Source organism: Saimiri boliviensis, chromosome 1 (genome assembly GCF_048565385.1).
Source record: "Saimiri boliviensis isolate mSaiBol1 chromosome 1, mSaiBol1.pri, whole genome shotgun sequence".
Classification (NCBI taxonomy): Eukaryota; Metazoa; Chordata; class Mammalia; order Primates; family Cebidae; genus Saimiri; species Saimiri boliviensis.
This window is the reverse complement of record NC_133449.1, coordinates 65,350,004-65,368,037: the sequence shown is the minus strand read 5'-3', so window position 1 is coordinate 65,368,037 and position 18,034 is coordinate 65,350,004. Positions and strand designations below refer to the sequence as shown.

Below are 18,034 nucleotides of genomic sequence, written 5' to 3'. Positions count from 1 at the left end.
TAGAAGCAGATCACTCCTCAGCAAATGCAGAAGAACAGAAATCATAACAGTCTATCAGACCACAGCACAATCAGACTAGAACTCAGGATCAAGAAACACACTCAAACCCACACAACCACTTGGAAATGAACAACTTGCTTCTGAGTGTCAACTGGATAAACAATGAAATGAAGGCAAAAATAAAGATGTTCTTCAAAACCAACCAGAATGAAGACACAACTTACCAGAACCTCTGGGACACCTTTAAAGCAGTGTCAAAAGGGAAATTTATAGCAATAAATGCCCACCAGAGAAGAAAGGAAAGATCTAAAATCGACCCCCTATCATCAAAATTGAAAGAGCTAGAGGAGCAAGATTGAAAAAACTCAAAAGCTAGCACAAGACAAGAAATAACTAAGATCAGAGCAAAACTGAAGGAGATAGAGACACACACACACAAAAAAAAAAAACCTTCAAAAAAATCAATAAATCCAGGAGCTGGCTTTTTGAAAAGATCAACAAAATAGACAGACCACTAGCCAGATTAATAAAAAAGAAAAGGGAGAAGAATCAAATAGATGCAATAAAAAACGATAAAAGGGATATCACCACTAATCCCACAGAAATACAAACTACCATCAGAGATTATTACAAATAGCTCTACTCACATAAACCAGTAAACCAGGAAGAAATGGATAAATTCCTAGACACTTGTACTCTACCAAGACTAAACCAGGAGGAAGCTGAAAACCCGAATAGACCAATAACAAGGGCTGAAGTAGAGGCAGCAATCAAGAGCTCCACCAACCAAAGAAAGTCCAGGTCCAGACGGGTTCACAGCCGAATTCTACCAGACGTACAAAGTGGAGCTGGTTCCATTCCTTCTGAAACTGTATCAAACAATACAAAAGGAGGGAATCCTCCCTAACTCATTTTATGAGACCAACATCATCCTGATGCTAAAACCAGGCAGAGACTCAACTAAAAAAGAAAACTTAAGGCCAATATCCAGCATCAACAAAAAAAACTTCAATAAAATGCTGGCAAACAGCTTGCGACAGCACAACAAAAGCTTATCCCTCATGACCAAGTAGGCTTCATCCCGGGGATGCAAGGCTGGTTCAACATACACAAATTCATAAATGTAATCCATCATATAAATGGAACCAAAGACAAAAGCTACATGAGTATCTCAATTGATGCAGAGAAGGCCTTCGATAAAATTCAACAGCCCTTCATACTAAAAACTCTCAATAAACTAGGTATTGATGGAAGGTATCATAAAATGATAAAACCTATATATGGCAAACCTACAGCCAATATCATACTGAATGGGCAAAAGCTGGAAGAATTTCCTTTGAAATAAGGCACTAGACAAGGACGCCCTCAATCACCACTCCTATTCAACATAGTATTGGAAGTTCTAGTCAGAGCAATCAGGCAAGAAAAAGAAATAAAGGTATTCAATTAGGAAAGGAGGAAGTCAAACTGTCTCTATTTGCAGATGACATGATTGTGTATCTACAATCATGATACAGCCTGAACTCTTCTCAAAATGATAAGGAACTTCAGCAAAGTCTCAGGATATAAAATCAATGTACAGAAATCACAAGCATTCCTATATACCAATAACAGACAAATAGCCAAATCGAGAGCGAATTCCCATTCACAATTGCTACAAAGAGAATAAAATACCTAGGAATACAACTAACAAATGATGTAAAGGACCTCTTCAAGGAGAACTACAAACCACTGCTCAATGAAATAAGAGAGGACACAAACAGATGGAGAAACATTCCTTACTCACGGTTAGGAAGAATCAATATCATGAAAATGGCCATACTGCCCAAAGTAATCTATAGATTCAACGCTATCCCCATCATGCTACCAATGACCTTCTTTACAGAACTGGAAAAAAAAAACACTTTAAACTTCATATGGAATCACAAAAGACCCCACATAGCCAAGACAATCCTAAGCAAAAAGAACAAAGCTGGAGGTATCACACTGCTGAACTTCAAACTATACTACAAGGCTGCAGTACAGGTATTGATTGATTTACGACCTATGCAACTTATGACCATTCGACTTTACAATCGCTAGCCACGACTGCTCCACGTCTGGCAGCGCAAACGTTGCCCAGCTGGGTGAAAGACAGTGCGGACCAGCTTCCAGCAGCACTACCATCTCCGCCTGCACCATTTCAACTGTTATCCCAGACTCGGTACAGCAGTTTGTGTTTTGTGTCTTGGATATTTTTCATCAAACCCCTCCCAAGATGTCTAACAAGAGGAAATTGTCTTTGTCTATGCCTCAGCCTGCTGAGAAGGAAAGAAAGGCCATCGATCTCGACACGAAAATGAAGGTAATTAAGCAGTATGAAGGAGGAAAGAAAGTGAATGTGATCGCACGTGATACGAAGTTATCACACTCGACTGTGTCGACAATTTTGAAAGATAAAGAAAGAATTCATGAAGCTGTGAAAGGTTCTGCACCCATGCTATCAACAGTTATAACAAAGCAACGAAGCGGGCCCATCCATGAAATGGAGAAATTGCTGCCTCAGATGACGACATCAATGATCCGCAGCCAAGCACCAGCAGCCAATAAAATGTTTTGTACATGTTTATATATTTTGATATGTTTTGCAATTCGGAAACTGTTTCCTATGGTATTTTTTAAATCTGTATTTTGTATTTTTGTATGCACCTGTATTTTGTAATTTTGTATGTTTTGCAAATAGTAAACCAGTTGTACTGGTAATGCAGTGTTTTACTTAAACCTGACGAATGTAAAAATAAGAAACAAAATGGTATAGACATGATACAAATGGCATAAAATGAACAAAGAAAATTACGATATATAACAATAATGAAAGAAAATTATGATAAAATATGACTTAAGATTTTTATAACATCATTTCACAGTACTGTACTGTACATATAGCCTACTCAACTTATGACCAAATCGTGTTACGACTGGTCTGTCGGAACCAATCATGGTCGTAAGTCAAGCACTAGCTGTAATCAAAACAGTATGGTACTGGTACCAAAACAGAAACAGAGACCAATGGAACAGAACAGAGACCCCAGAAGAAACACCACACATCTACAACCATCTGATCTTTGACAAATCCAGCAAAAACAAGCAATGGGGAAAGGACTCCATGTTGAATAAATGGTGTTGGGAAAACTGGCCAGCAATGTGCAGAAAGCAGAAACTGGACCCCTACCTGTCATCTTACACTAAATAAACTCCAGGTGGATCAAAGATTTAAACATAAAACCTAACACCATAAAAACAGTAGAAGAAAATGTAGGCAAAATCATCCAGGACATAGGCATAGGCAAGGACTTCATGACTGAAACACCAAAAGCAATGGCAATAAAAGATAGACAAATGGGATCTAATTAAACTCCAGAGCTTCTGTACAGCAAAAAAAAAAAAAAAAAAACCCATCATTGGAGCGAATCGGCAACCAACAGAATGGGAAAAAATTTTTGCAATCTACCCATCTGACAAAAGGCTAATAACCAGAATCTACAAAGAACTAAAACAGATATACAAGAAAAAAAACAAACAACCCCATTCAAAAGTGGGTGAAGGATATGAACAGCCAATTTTCAAGAGAAGACAGATCTGAGGCCAACAAACATATGAAAAAATGCTCATCATCACTAGTCTTTAGAGAAATGCAAATCAAAACCCCACTGAGATATCATCTCATGCCAGTTAGAATAGTGATCATTTAAAAATCTGGAGACAACAGATGCTGGAGAGGATGTGGAGAAATAGGAACCCTCTTACACAGTTGGTGGGAGTGTAAATTAGTTCAATCATTGTGGAAGACAGTGTGGCAATTTCTGAAGGATCTAGAAATAGAAATTCCATTTGACCCAGCAATCCCATTTATGGGTGTATACACAAAGTATTATAAATCATTCTACTATAAAGACACATGCACACGTATGTTCATTGCAGCCCTGTGTACAACAGCAAAGACCTGGAACCAACCCAAATGCTCATCAATGATAGACTGGACAAAGAAAATGTGGTACATATCCACCATGGAATACTATGCAGCCATAAAAAAACGATGAGTTAGTGTCCTTTGTAGGGACTTGGATGAATCTGGAAACCATCATTCTCAGCAAACTGACACAAGAACGGAAAGCCAAACACCGTATATTCTCACTCATAGGTGGGTGTTGAACAACAAGAACACATGGACTCAGGAAGAGGAGCATCACACACTGGGGGCAGTTGGAGGGAGTAGGGGAGAGACAGTACGGGGCGGGGGCGGGGGGAAAGGATAACATGGGGAGAAATGCCAGATATAGTATGCACCTAAAGTAAAATAAATAAATTTTAAAAAAACGATGCACAGCAATATGTATAAGCTTCTTGAATTATAGAGTTATTTGTATTAGCAAATAAAAAACTAACCTAGATATCTAATAAGAAGTAGTAAAAGGCAAATAAAATAGCAAAATGTTTGCAATATTATTGAATGAAAATCATTCCAAAAATAGATCTTATTGCCTCTTGGTCTTTTGGCTAAGATCAAATTTAATATCTGGTATATCTTACCAGTTTAATAGCTGATACATCCTCTTATCAGAGGGCAATATTTATTAAATGGATTTTGGCGCAAGGAGATAGAATGAGAACTTATTTAATGCATTCCATGCATCAACCTCACATTGCAGTACCTCCAGGAATGGTGCTCCACTGAAAAAAATGTATATATTTCACAAGTATAATCATAATATTCTTCAAAATTATAAATATTTACACATAAATTATGAACATATATGCATGTATGAGATATACATCACTGAAAACACACAGACACACAAAAAAAGTACAGAGAAAAATAAATAAATACAAAAATGTTAGCCATGATATTTTTCCTATGGATGGCAATATTATGGGGTGATTAATTTCTCCTTCATACTTATAATTTCCTAATTTCCACATTTCCCATGATATATTTGGTATAAGAAAAATTCAGTTCCATCCTTATAAACAAAAAAGACTTATATCTCTATTTTGGACTTTAAGAATGATTTTCACAGCAGACACTTTAGGTCTTCTTGCTTCGATGAATTTAGTACCACAAATGCTAAAGACTAGAAATAGTTTTACTTGTTTTTTTTTTTTGGGGGGGGGGCGGTTTAAAGTTTTCCTTTATGTGTTCCAAAAATCAAGGTCTTTGTTCAAGTAAATGGAAAGAAGAAAGGTTTCTTCCCCTGAATTTAAAAATAAAAGTACAAATATAGTTAAATCTGAAATCATTGCTCTAATTAAAATTTTATAGGCTCAAAACAATACAATTCACATGGTTTAGTGTAAACAGAATGGTGTTTATACTACAATTAGGTATGAAGAGCTATGTGCAATAAAATGCAATTCCTCTAGAGAGAAACTTTAGAATGGATAGAAAGCCAGAAATTAAGCCAAAAAGATAAACATACTTTGGGGTTTAGTTATATTTTGGAACATTGTTTATAGAATGAGGAAAATTCAACAATGTTGCCTGCAGACACAAGGCACATTCACTGATGAGACACATGGCTCATGCTGAAAACATCTGGTCTGTCAAATAGCTCCACATTTTTCAAGGCTAATTAGTACAAAACCCAGTGATTCCTGGCAACAAAGAATGTCACCCTGTTTCCCCATTGTCCCTCCCCTAGCATAGTCACATTTTAGCTATAACAAATCAGTAATAATCAAATGTCTAGTCTATTTCAATATCCATGACACTTTAAAGAATGATAGCTAACTAACACCTGTATAGCAGACACCAAAAGAAAAAAATTATGTCCAGTGATCACAGAAATCCAAAATTAGATTTTGATGTACTCTTGACAATCTCCAAACATTATTAAAACTGAATCAAAAGGCCAATTCCTAAGTTTCCTTTGCATGTGTGGTCACTCTCTCCCCTCTTCTCATGCAGGCTCCTTAACAGAGATACAATCAGAACTAAAGTAAAGAAAATACAAGCAGAGAATAAAAGGGAAGAAGGCAGGGAAAGGGGTTCTAAATAATCCTACAAACTGAATAGCCATGATCAGAAGAGCAGACATGGTTGAATGCTAAAGCAAGAAGAAGAATATTGATTCCAAGCAAATTAAATGTTGGTACTTCCTTGCCATAGCATGGAATTCTTTGACAGTGACGGTTTCTAAAATTCTAGGAAGTGATCATGGAAAGCAAATTGCAACTATCTATAAGAAACGTTTTTAAATTCAGAGTATGATAAAATATGAAATAAAAGCTTTCATCACAGAAAAATATTAGTGTCACTCTTAATCAAAGAGCATCATTAACAAATATTTAATCTCTTCTGTGTGCTAGAGATAGAAAGATGTTCAGATGTCTTTCCTCAGGGAGCATAAAATGCAGTAGAATAATCAGCATTTATAGTTAAAAAAAAAATAACCAGACTTTCAGCTATGAAAACCTAACAAGGAACAGACATGATTTCCCACTTCATAAACAAGTAGAATATTGGCAAAAATATACGAAACAACCATTTTCAGACATTGGACATCAGGCAACATAGAACTGGTATCTCTGTAAAAAAGGAAAAAAAAACAAGGTGAGTTTAATAATTACCAGGATTATCTACCTAAAGTTGATTTCTAGGTCATGGGAACAGCCAGAAAAACATCAAAACAGGGAACAGCAACCTTGCTGACTTAAAAGAATCAGTGATAATAACTCAGGAAAGTTGATGCAGCTTGAAGTTGTGTGGCAGAGTTCCCCGAAAAAAGAGCAATGCAGAAAAAGAACACAGGGGTTCCCCTGAGTCTGCTAAGTCCTAGGACAGGCATGCAGAAAGTGCAATTCCACATGGATAGGCAAAAGGAAGGAAGAAAGAGAGTGGGAGACCAACCAGGGGGAGGCAAGATGAACACTTCAAGGATCTCAGACAAGGCAGATAAACATTCAAACTCTCAACAGTCAAAGTAAAGAGTCATTGGGGACTCCTGACCTATTCAGAGTAGATTATAAAAGGATCAAGTCTTACTTAGTAAAGCTGAACTGCCCCTGGAATAAAGGTGGGCCTTTAAGTAGAGCTTAAAAATTGGATTTGAAGGCAAAAAACTGATCTGCAATCAGCAGACAATTTGTTAAAACAAAACTCAACACTCTCTAAAGGGAAAAAAAAAAGCACCCCCAAATCCAAACATAATGTTCATTATTCAATCAAAAATTTCTAGACATGATAAGAAGCAAAGAACTGACCTACAACCAGGAAAAACAAAATCAGTCTGCAGAAAGAGATCTTAAAAAATGCCAGAAGTGGCAGAATTAGCAAAGAAGTACATAAAAACAGCAATTAGGATAATGTACATGCATGTAAAGAAAGAAACAAATAATGAAAGAAATGAAACACAAAAAGCTAAATGTAACTTCTATACATGAAAAATATATTTTCTGAAATGAAAATGTCACTGAAAGGGACTAAAACGTTACACAATGCAAATGAGAGAGATCAATGTGCTTGAACACAGCCACAAAATGTATCTCAAATAAAGCACAGAGAGGGCTGCAGGGGTGGGGAGAACAGATCTTCAAGTCACCTGTGGGGTTAATCAAGCTGTCCAACATAAATATTAATGTAACTGAAGTCCCAAAATGGTGATGGGAAAAGGACAAAAAAAAAGGGGGTTTGAAAAAATAATGTCAACATTTTCCAGATTTTACAAAAATTGTAAACCCACAGATCCAAGAAGCTAAACAAACCACAAGCAGGATAAATACACACATGTGTGCACATATTTACACCAAAGTGCACAAAACCAAATAGCTGGAAACAAATGATAAAGACAAAAGTTTTAAAACAGCTAGAGAAAAGATGCATTACATACAGAGAGACAAAGGCAAGGTTACTCATACATCTCTCCTCAGAAACTGCAGAAGCCAGAAGACAATGAAATCATGTCTTATGAACTAATGAAACTATAAACCTCAAATTCTATACCCATCAAGAGTATTTTTCAAAAATGATGGTGAACAATGAGATACTATTTCACACCCACCAGGATGGCTAGATTAAAGGCAAATAATAAGGTTTTGTTGTTGTTGTTGTTGCTTTTCTTTTTGAAACAGAGTCTCATTCTGTCGCCCAGGCTGGAGTACAGCGATCTTGGCTCACTGCAACCTCTGCCTTTTGGGTTCAAGAATCCTTATGCCTCAGCCCAGCCGAGGAGATGGGATTACAGGCACAGACCACCATACCCACCTCATTTCTGTATCTTTAATAGGGATAAGGCTTCAGCATGTTAGTCAGGCTGGTCTCAAACTCCTGGCCTCAAGCCCGACCACCTCAGGCTCCCAAAGTGCTAGGATTATAGGCGTAAGCCACCACGCCTGGCCTAGGTAGACAATAATAAGTACTGACTAGGCTATGGAGAAATTAGAAACATCTATGCTGCTGTTGAGAAGATGAAAACGTGCAGGTGCTTTGGAAAAGAAGCTAACAGTTAGTTTCTCAAAATGATAAAACATACAAAGAGACAAAGAGATACACCAAGTGTTTACCATGTGACCCAGAAATTCTATTCCTAAGTATATTTGCAAGAAAACTGAAAGCATATGCTCACATAAAAGCTTGTAAATGAATGTTTGCAGGAGCACTGTTCTTAATAGCTAAAAAGTGATAATAACCCAAATGTCCATCAACTGATGAAAAGATAACTAAAAGCAGTACATCTATACAAAGAGAGAGTATTCAGCCATAAAAAGGAATGAAACAGTGATACATGCTACAACATGAACGAACCTTGAAAACCTTCCGTTATGCTCAGTGGAAAAAGTCAGACACAAAAGGCTGCATATTGCATGATTCCATTTACATGAGATGCTCAGAATAGGCAAATCTATGAAGACAGAAAGATTACTGGTTGCTTGAGCAAAGAGGAAAGAAGATGGGTACAAGACTTCTTTTGCGGTTAATGAAATTGTCCTGGAATCAGCTAGTGGTGATGATGGTACAACCATGTGAATGTACTAAAAACTATTCAACTGTACACTTAAAAATGATTAATGTTGTAACATATGAATTGCAATTCAATTTAAAAACTGAAGGTGAAATGCTTTTTTCAGAAATACTGCATTTCTGAGAGAATTCATAGCCAGCAGACTGATCCAACAAGAAATACTGAAGAATGTCCTTTAACCAAGAGGGAAAAATAATACCAGATACAAACTTGGATATATACTTTTTAAAAATGTAGGTAAATATATGAGAGTTTTTCTCTTTAATTTTTTGATTTCTTTAAAAGTTACAGAAAAATGAACATGTATTGGCAGTAACACTATATTGCTGACATAGGCTTTATGACATAATAACAATAAAATGACAACAATGACATAAAGGACGGTAAAATGCAGGAATATCGTTGTAAGAATCTTGCCTTGTGTGTGATTGGTATAATAGTTAAAGACTCATTGGAAGTTATACATTGTAAAGATAGAAACAACCACAAGAAAAATAAAATACGATCAGCCCTTTTTATTTGCAGGTTCCAGATCTGTGAATTCAATCAACTAGAAATCAAATATATTTTTAAAAAACAGGAGGCTGAGGCAGGAGAACCACTTGAACTCGGGAGGTGGAGGTTGTAATGAGCTGAGATCGCACCCCTGCACTCCAGCCTGGGTGACAGAGTGAGACTCTGTCTCAAAAAAAAAAAAAAAAGTTCTATTATAAAGACAAATGCACAGGTATGTTCATTGTGGCACTGTTTACGATAGCAAAGACCTGGAATCAACCCAAATGCCCATCAATGAGTAAACAAAGAAAATGTGGCACATATACACCATGAAATACCATGCAGCCATAAAAAACGACAAGCTCGTGTCCCTCATACAGACATGGATAAATCTAGAAACCACCATTCTCAGCAAATTGACACAAGAACAGAAAACCAAACACCGCATGTTTTCACTCATAGGTGTGTGATGAAAATGAGAACACTTGGGCACAGGGAAGGGAACAACACTCACTGGGCTAGTTGGAGAGGTGGAGGAAGGGGGAGGGGAGGGAAAGGACAGCAGGGGGCAGGGAGGATGGGGAGGGATAACACCGGGAGAAATGCCTGAAGTAGGTGATGGTTGGGGAAGGGGAGATATGGCATGTATGTACTTATGCAACAATCCTGCAGGATGCAGGATGTGCACATGTACCCCAGAGTCCAAAGTACAATAAAAATAATAAAAAACAAATTTAATGAATAAAACGAAACAGTGTAACAACTACTTACACAGCATTTATATGGTATTAAGTATTCTAAGTAATCTAGAGATGACTGAAAGTATTAGAAGGATGTGTGTAGCTTACATGCAAATACCATGCCAATTTATATCAGGGACTTAAGCATCTACAGACCCCTATCCCAGGGGTCCTGTAACCAATACCTTGAGGAGAACAAGAAAAAATTGTAAACAAAGAGGTATAAATAATAGCACATTACTAAATATAAAACAGCATCCTAAAATATTTCAATTGATTTTTTTAAAAGACAGGAATATAGAGAAGGAACAAAGAACAGGTAGGATAAATGGAAAATATATTAGAAGAGAGTAGATTTAAGCCCATATGTTGATAATTGTATGAAATGTAAAAGATCTAAACAGTCTAAATTAAAAACAGAGATCGTCAGATGAGAGCTTTTTAAAGAGAGCAAGATACAGAATAACTGGCAGGTAACCTTCAAAAGTAATACGGTCATGAAAGGCAAGGAAAGGCTGAGGACAGTTCTAGAACTGAAAAAGACTAAAGAGACATGACAACTAAAAGCAACATGTGATTTGAACTAGATCCTTTTGCTAGAAAGAACATGACTGAGACAATTAGCAAAACTTGAATTGGGTATGCTGATTAGGTGCTAGAAATATGTCAAAGCTACTGTCCATTCTCTGTTGCACTGTGGTTGCATAGAAGAATGTTTTTATCTGTAGGAAACCCCACTAAAGTAATTGGGGATGATGGTGTGTCATGTTAGCAACCTTCTTTAGCTGGTTCAAGAAAAAGACACATATTTATACTGAACTTAAGAATGTCTAAAAATAAAATTTTTGAAACCAAAAAATAAATGTGATTACACCAACACTTAAAACTACTATACAATAAAAACTACTAATTATATAATGTTAATAGATAAGCCATGCATTGGAAGACAATATGTAACAGGAAAAGGCATCCAAAGTATATATGAAAAAGAAAATAAACAACCTAAAAGCAGGCAGCAAGTAGGTAAGAGAAAACCCAAATGCCTAAAACCTAAATTCACTAATAATCTAATAAAAATAAAATAAAAATTGCAACAGTGATCTATCACTTCACAATCATCAGACTAGTAAAAATCAAAAAGTTTGACAACATAGATGTTACCAGGAGGTAGAGTAACAGGACCTCCCACAAAATACCAATGGTAGGATGAATGGGGAAATCACCATAGAGAACAAGAATAAGATCAAAGACATGTAAACCTTTTCTTTGATCCAGCTGATCTCCTTCTAGGTATAGACCCTAGACCAACAGAATTGGCATCCCCTGGGAGCATGACAGTAAGTGCAGAATCTCAGGAATGACCCCAGCCAGACCTATTCAATCAGAATCTATATTTAACAAATCCCCATGATATCATTTGCATGCATGACAACATCTGAAGAACGACACTGCCAAAGAATTTTGGATATGAGTCCAAGGAGACGAGAACAAGGATATTTACTGCACCACTGTCTATCATTACCATTGGAAACATACCAAATGTCTCTAACAGTATCAGTCAGGGTAGTTATCTTGTAGCAATAACCACCCCAAAAATCTCAGGGACTTAAAACAAAGATTTAAAACTTACTCATGTTATACATTCATAACAGGTTGGCAGGTAGGCTCTGCTCCCTGAAGTTACTCAGGAACTCAACCAGCATCTTGGAATTGCCATTTTTCAAGAACAAGGGAAAATAAGAGAACTCTGAAGAGAAATTAAATGTCAAGCCCAAAGTGACACATACCACTTTTGCTCACATCATAGCCAGAAAAAGTCACATAGAACTGAGAACCCAGTAAATATATACAGGGAACCCAGGAAATATAATACTACCTTGCGCCAAAGGAAGTAGCCAGAAATATTGGTGAACAGCACTGGAACTGGCAGGGGAGAAGTGAATTATTGATTTATAATAGACTACCATAGGGTAATTAAAATGAGCAAACTGTATCTATACACATAAAGAAATAAGCTGTCTACTAGTATGCAAGCCCCAGAGGGTGGATATTTTTATCTGTTTTATTCATAGCTATATCCCCAGCACCAAGAGCAATATCTAGCGCATACTAAGTATTCAATTCATCTTTGTTGAGTGAATACACAGATCTCAAAATGAGGACTAAGAATCATCTACATAAACTTTTTAAATACAAAACAAAACAATATATGATTTATAAATATTAAAAGCAGAGCCTAGAAAAACATTCAATAAATTTATGATACTGGTTTCCTCAGAGGAGTACAGAAAGGAATAAGACTGAAGAAGGGAACATAAATTTTATCTGTAATTTTTTAAAGTCTGTGTGTGTGTGTGTGTGTGTGTGTGTGTGTGTGCATACACACACCTCTTTCTGTCCATATATATATATATATATATATATATATATATACTATTTTTCTTTACATATATATGAATCAAAACTGGAAAACTGTTAATATCTGTTAATTCTGAGAAGTTGGTACATAGGTGATTTTTTTTTTTTTTTTTTTTTTTAGATAATATCACTCTGTCACCCAGGCTGGAGTACAATTATGCTATCATGGCTCATCACAACCTCTGCCTCCCAAATTCGAGCTATCGTGTAAGCCAATTCTCATGCCTCAGCCTCCCAAGTACCTAGGATTACAGGTGTGCACCACCATGCCTGACTACTTTTTTTGTTTTTTAGTAGAGATGGGGTTTTGCCATATTGGCCAGGCAGATCTCGAACTCCTAGCCTCAAGTGATCTGCCTGCCTCAGCCGCCCAACGTTCTGGGATTATAGGTGTGAGCCACTGCACCTGGCTCATAGGTGATTCTTAAATTCTCTATAATTTTAGAACTTTACTAAAAGGTTATTAGGGCACTAATACTACTTTCACATCTCAGACAGAACTTCTCATAGTGTTCTAACCATGTTCTCTTATGAGAGCATGTCCTCCTGGAGAGAAGGAAATCTTGGAAATGACCAAAAGAAACAAAAAAATTTTATGTCTAATGATTCAGCTTCAAAATTCTTTATCCATAATACTTCTTTTTCTTTCTTTCTTTCTTTTTTTTTTTTTTTTTGAGATGGAGTCTTGCTGTTACCTAGACTGAAGTGGAGTGCAGTGGCATGATCTTGGCTCACTGCAACCTCCGCCTCACGTGTTCAAGTGATTCTCCTGTCTCAGTGTCCTGAGTATCTGGGATTACAGGTAGGCACCACCATGCCCAGCTAATTTTTGTATTTTTAGTAGAGATGGGGTTTCACCATGTTGGCCAGGCTGGTCTTGAACTCTTGACCTCAGGTGATCCACCTGCCTCGGCCTCCCAAAGTGCTAGAATTATAGGTGTGAGCTACTGTGCCCAGCTCATAATATTTCTATTCTTATCTCAATATTAAATACATTTCAATTGTATACCTTTTGCCTAAAAACCAAGGTAAAACTAACATTCCAGAAACATAGGTTCTGTTTATCCTATAGCTTCATATATCCCCATCATACTTCAGGGTATCTCAGGGCAGAGAGGTTGGAGATGCTTATTCCAGTTAGGGGAACAGAACTATAAAATCGCTGCAGATTTTCCTCTAGAAGAAAACAACATAAAGAAAAGAAATCCTCTGAATTTAACCACACCCTTCCCCTTGATGATAGTTACTTTTATGTGGCAACTTGGGGGGCCATAGGATCCAGATATTTGCTCAAATATTATTCTAGATGTTTCTGTGATGGTATTTTTTACATGAGATTAACATTTAAGTTACAGACTATGAGTAAAGATGATTACCCTCCATAAATGTGAATAGGCCTCATTCCACCACAGGTAAAAACCTTAATAGGAAAAAGGCTGACAGTGCCCAAGGAAGAGGGAATTATACAGAAGGGTTCCTCTGGACTTAAGCTATAATCTTAACTCTTCACTGGGATGCTAGCTTGCCCGCCTGCACTGCAGCTTTTACTATACTTACTATACTCCACAATCACGCTAGCCAATTCCTTAAAATAAATACTTCTCTCTCCAGTAGGTAAACAGAGATACATGTACACATGTGCACATGGACACACATACACAAACACACACATATACACACACACACACACACACACACACACACACACACTACTGGTTCTGTTTCTGAAGAACCCCAGCTAAGGCACTCTTACACCAAAACCAGTACTATTTTTTTCTGCAACACTATTAAATAAATCAAAACATATCTCAAACCAACTATCACTAAAATAGGTATATGCTTTTTCCTAGAAGACTGGGTCTTTTAAGAATCTAACTATAAGCATTATTTATTAAACATAATACACGATGGAACACATTAGCATACCACTAATACATATAAATACATCTAAAATGAATCAATAAATATATAAAAGATTGAGAAGATGTCAGAGACTAAATTATTTTTTCAAAAGTTATGCTAAATATAGACCTTAAAAGTATTCTAAATAACCAAAATTTTATAAAGTAAAAACCGTTTGATTAAAAAAAAAAATCTTACCTTTTAGTTTTCATCTGGTCCCTCAGTTTGCTGTACATCTCTAGGACTTAAAAGAGAGAAAAGAATACACAAAACATGATTTAGAGAAAGCCTAATTAAAGCTAAAAAAAATTACACCAAGAAGCCTTCTCCATTTCCAGTTCCTCACCTGGAAGACACAGCATTAATTTATCAACAGTGGCAGAAATATTTCTCTGTTGTAGTCGACACTGCTTCAGCTCTTCCATTGCTATTACCAGCTTGGCAAGAGGGAAAAAGACTGAATTATGCCAAAGGCTGTAAATAAAAAGTTTTCAGTCACATTTTTCCACACTATGTTCAATTCATCAGAAAATCCCAGATAGTTTCATAGTAAGACCTGTCAAGTGAACTAAGGTGCTGCCTTCCCTAAACATTCCTGCACATTTTCCCACTTTCTCCCCAAGATGCATACAATACTAGGAAGAGCTAAGTAAAATGCAGTTCTAAAATACAAGGGCTATCCAGGAGAAAACAACAATCTTCAACTAAATCTCTATTTCAACAAATAAACCACACACTTAAAAGATGTGGCTTTTCTAAGAGTTAACAGTATAGTGAAAATCATTTTATTCCTTCTATCTGAAGTCATATCATAATGCAACCAGAAGAAATTGTACTCTGCAGAATTTAGAATGTGAGGCAAACTTCTTTAAAAAGTAATGATCTACACATCTACTTGCAGCATTTATCCCATACCCATACCTTAAAAATACTGCTATCTGCTTAGATACCATGCAAAAAAGAACAAGAGAATGGTCCTGATTGAGTCATTGATAAAACAATCAAAAGCTAATCTAAAAGTCATTGATGAAACAAACAAAATACATTTAAAAAGTATTAGGTGATACCAAAGGAGCATGATAACAGAGAACAGTTATGTACCACAGGTCATAAAGCCTGGGTTTTAGTCCCAGCCTTGCCAATTACTATGTAAAATTTAGCAAATCATTTGTTTTAGTTTCCTCATCAATAAAACAGTGATAATACCTGTCCTGATTTTGTTGGCCATGAGGATGAAATGACAAGTGGATATAAAATAATATTGTAAACTGTAATGGTTCAAATGATAAATATGTCAACTAACAGAATCAATAATTTTTTTTTCGTGGTGGAGGGACAGAGATAAGGTCTCCCTCTGTCACCTAGGCTGAGAGTGCAGTGGTGCAATCATGGCTTAATGCAACCTCAAGCTCCTGGACTTAAGAGATCCTCCCACCTCAGTCTCCCAAGTAGCTGGGACTATAGGCATGCACTACCACGCCAGGTTACAATTTCTTTTTTAGGGGGTGGGAGGGTAGAGATGCGGTCTCACTATGTTGCCCAAGCTGGTCTCAAACTCCTGGCCTCAAGTGATCCTCCTGCCTCAGCCTCCCAAAACACTACAATTACAGCATGTAATCCCAGCCACTGCACCTGGTTGATTAACTTTTTAAACAAATATTTGTTGAGCATCCACATTGTCATTCACTATTTGGGTAGTGGAGGGGATACAGCAATGAATAAAGCAAACAAAAATTCCTAATCTCATGGAGTTTAATTTCCACTGGAAGTTAACAGACAGACAAACACATACACACACACACACACACACACACACACACACACACACATACACACATATATATATGTAAAAATATATTAAATGTAATATCAGAGCATGACAGGCACAATGAAGAAAAAGTGGGAAAGGTTCAAAAGAATGCACAGGTAAGAATCAAACAACTTCAAATAAGGTAGTCAGGAAAGGTCTCATTAAGAAGGCAACATTGGAGCAAAGATTTGAAGAAGGTCAATATTGAGGAAATAACATTCCAGGCAGAGGCACAGCATTACTGTAATATGACTAGTCAATGATTTAAAAACACAACTAAGAAGGCTGTATCCTCTCTCCTTAGACTTTCCAGTGACTATGGTAGATTAATTCAGATAAACATTAGGAAAAGCAACAATAATGTCCAAGTACTTCCAACATACTACTTACAGTCTTAACCACTAAATGAACAACATAGTCATTAAAAGAGAATGGCATGAAACAGAAAAGATTTCTTCAAAAGGTAAACTGGTCTTACTTCCTTTCCCTCATGTTGTAGTTTTCTATTAGTATCCGTCACTTGATTCTGTGGAGAGAAGACAATTTAAACTCATAAAAAACAAATATTTAGACAATAGTTGAAAAATATCTAAATTTAATATGAAAAGATTGAGAATAAGTAGTTAGATATTTTCAGTATTCCACTACATATTGGTCAAGTGGCATTCTCTTGAGTTTAAATTATATCAACTTTTATCCTGGATGTTTGTATGATCTTTTGAAAAGAAAAATTTACTGACAAATACGGTGAGTTTAGAACATTTCTAAACTAAAATATGATAACAACTAAAGATCACACTTTAACTTTGGGGAGACAAAAGGAAAAAGAGAAGAGAAAAACAAAATAGAACAAATTTTATAGATTTTTCTCATTATCATCAATGTATTCCTGGAAAAGTTGGGTATACATCAAACTTTTTAACTCAAGTCAAAGTTTTTCTGTTTGCTTATTATCTTAATTTCAGAAAATGCTTTACCTTAAGTTTTTTTGGATCATTAATTTTCAACAGTTCCTAACACTTCCATATTTCCAAATTTCCAACATAATCTCTCCATCAGATAGTCAAAAATTTGTGAATAAGCCTTTAAATAATCCAGAGTTCATTATTTAAAGGAAATGGCACCTACTTTTTTTGATATCCACTTTTGAGATTTCAATGATGGAAAAAATTTATTACATAGAATAGTAATTTCCTCATCATCTGTGATATCAAAACTTAAGCAATATTAACTTCTAAAATGTTGTTTAACAAAGGCTTTCTAGCCTTCCACCAATAATTGCCACTCCTTATACTTTTAATGCATCCCCTAACCTAGCATTTCCTACTATGTTCCTTAGGACATCAAGAAATGTTAGTTAGCAGGTACTCTGCACATGCACACAGCCATGCACATGCAAGCACACAGACACACACACACACACACAATGACATGCACTGTAAATGCCCAAGAAAGGGATATCATATAGGATGTTTTCCAAATTTATCTTACATAATACCCTTTAACTGAAGATCTTCTCAAGTATCTAGTTTTTTTAAAAGCCTATTTTTGAAATCACTGTTCTGAACTATATACTCTATTCCTGGACTATCATTCAAAGCAGATTACTATATGCACCCCCTTCTAAAGACAAAATGAAATCTGAACTCCTCCAGGAAGCCTCTATAAAGTAC

General features: G+C 36.2%; 1 protein-coding gene and 1 non-coding gene across 3 annotated transcripts in view; one reads left to right on the top strand and one right to left on the bottom strand.

Annotated features, from left to right (window-relative positions):
* The window catches only part of EXOC6B (exocyst complex component 6B), a 676,956-nt gene that overhangs the window by 556,267 nt on the left and 102,655 nt on the right, over positions 1-18,034 (bottom strand). For both annotated transcript variants that reach the window (XM_003922614.4, XM_010333467.3), the window contains exons 3-5: positions 16,840-16,887; positions 14,898-14,988; positions 14,750-14,795 (exon numbers count right to left, since the gene is read on the bottom strand). In XM_003922614.4, the coding sequence (XP_003922663.1) occupies positions 14,750-14,795; positions 14,898-14,988; positions 16,840-16,887 (185 nt within the window). The remainder of the gene's footprint in view (positions 1-14,749; positions 14,796-14,897; positions 14,989-16,839; positions 16,888-18,034) is intronic.
* On the top strand, positions 4,517-4,713 carry LOC120361855 (U2 spliceosomal RNA). Its single transcript, XR_005577919.1, has one exon. It is a non-coding gene; the product is annotated as a U2 spliceosomal RNA (small nuclear RNA).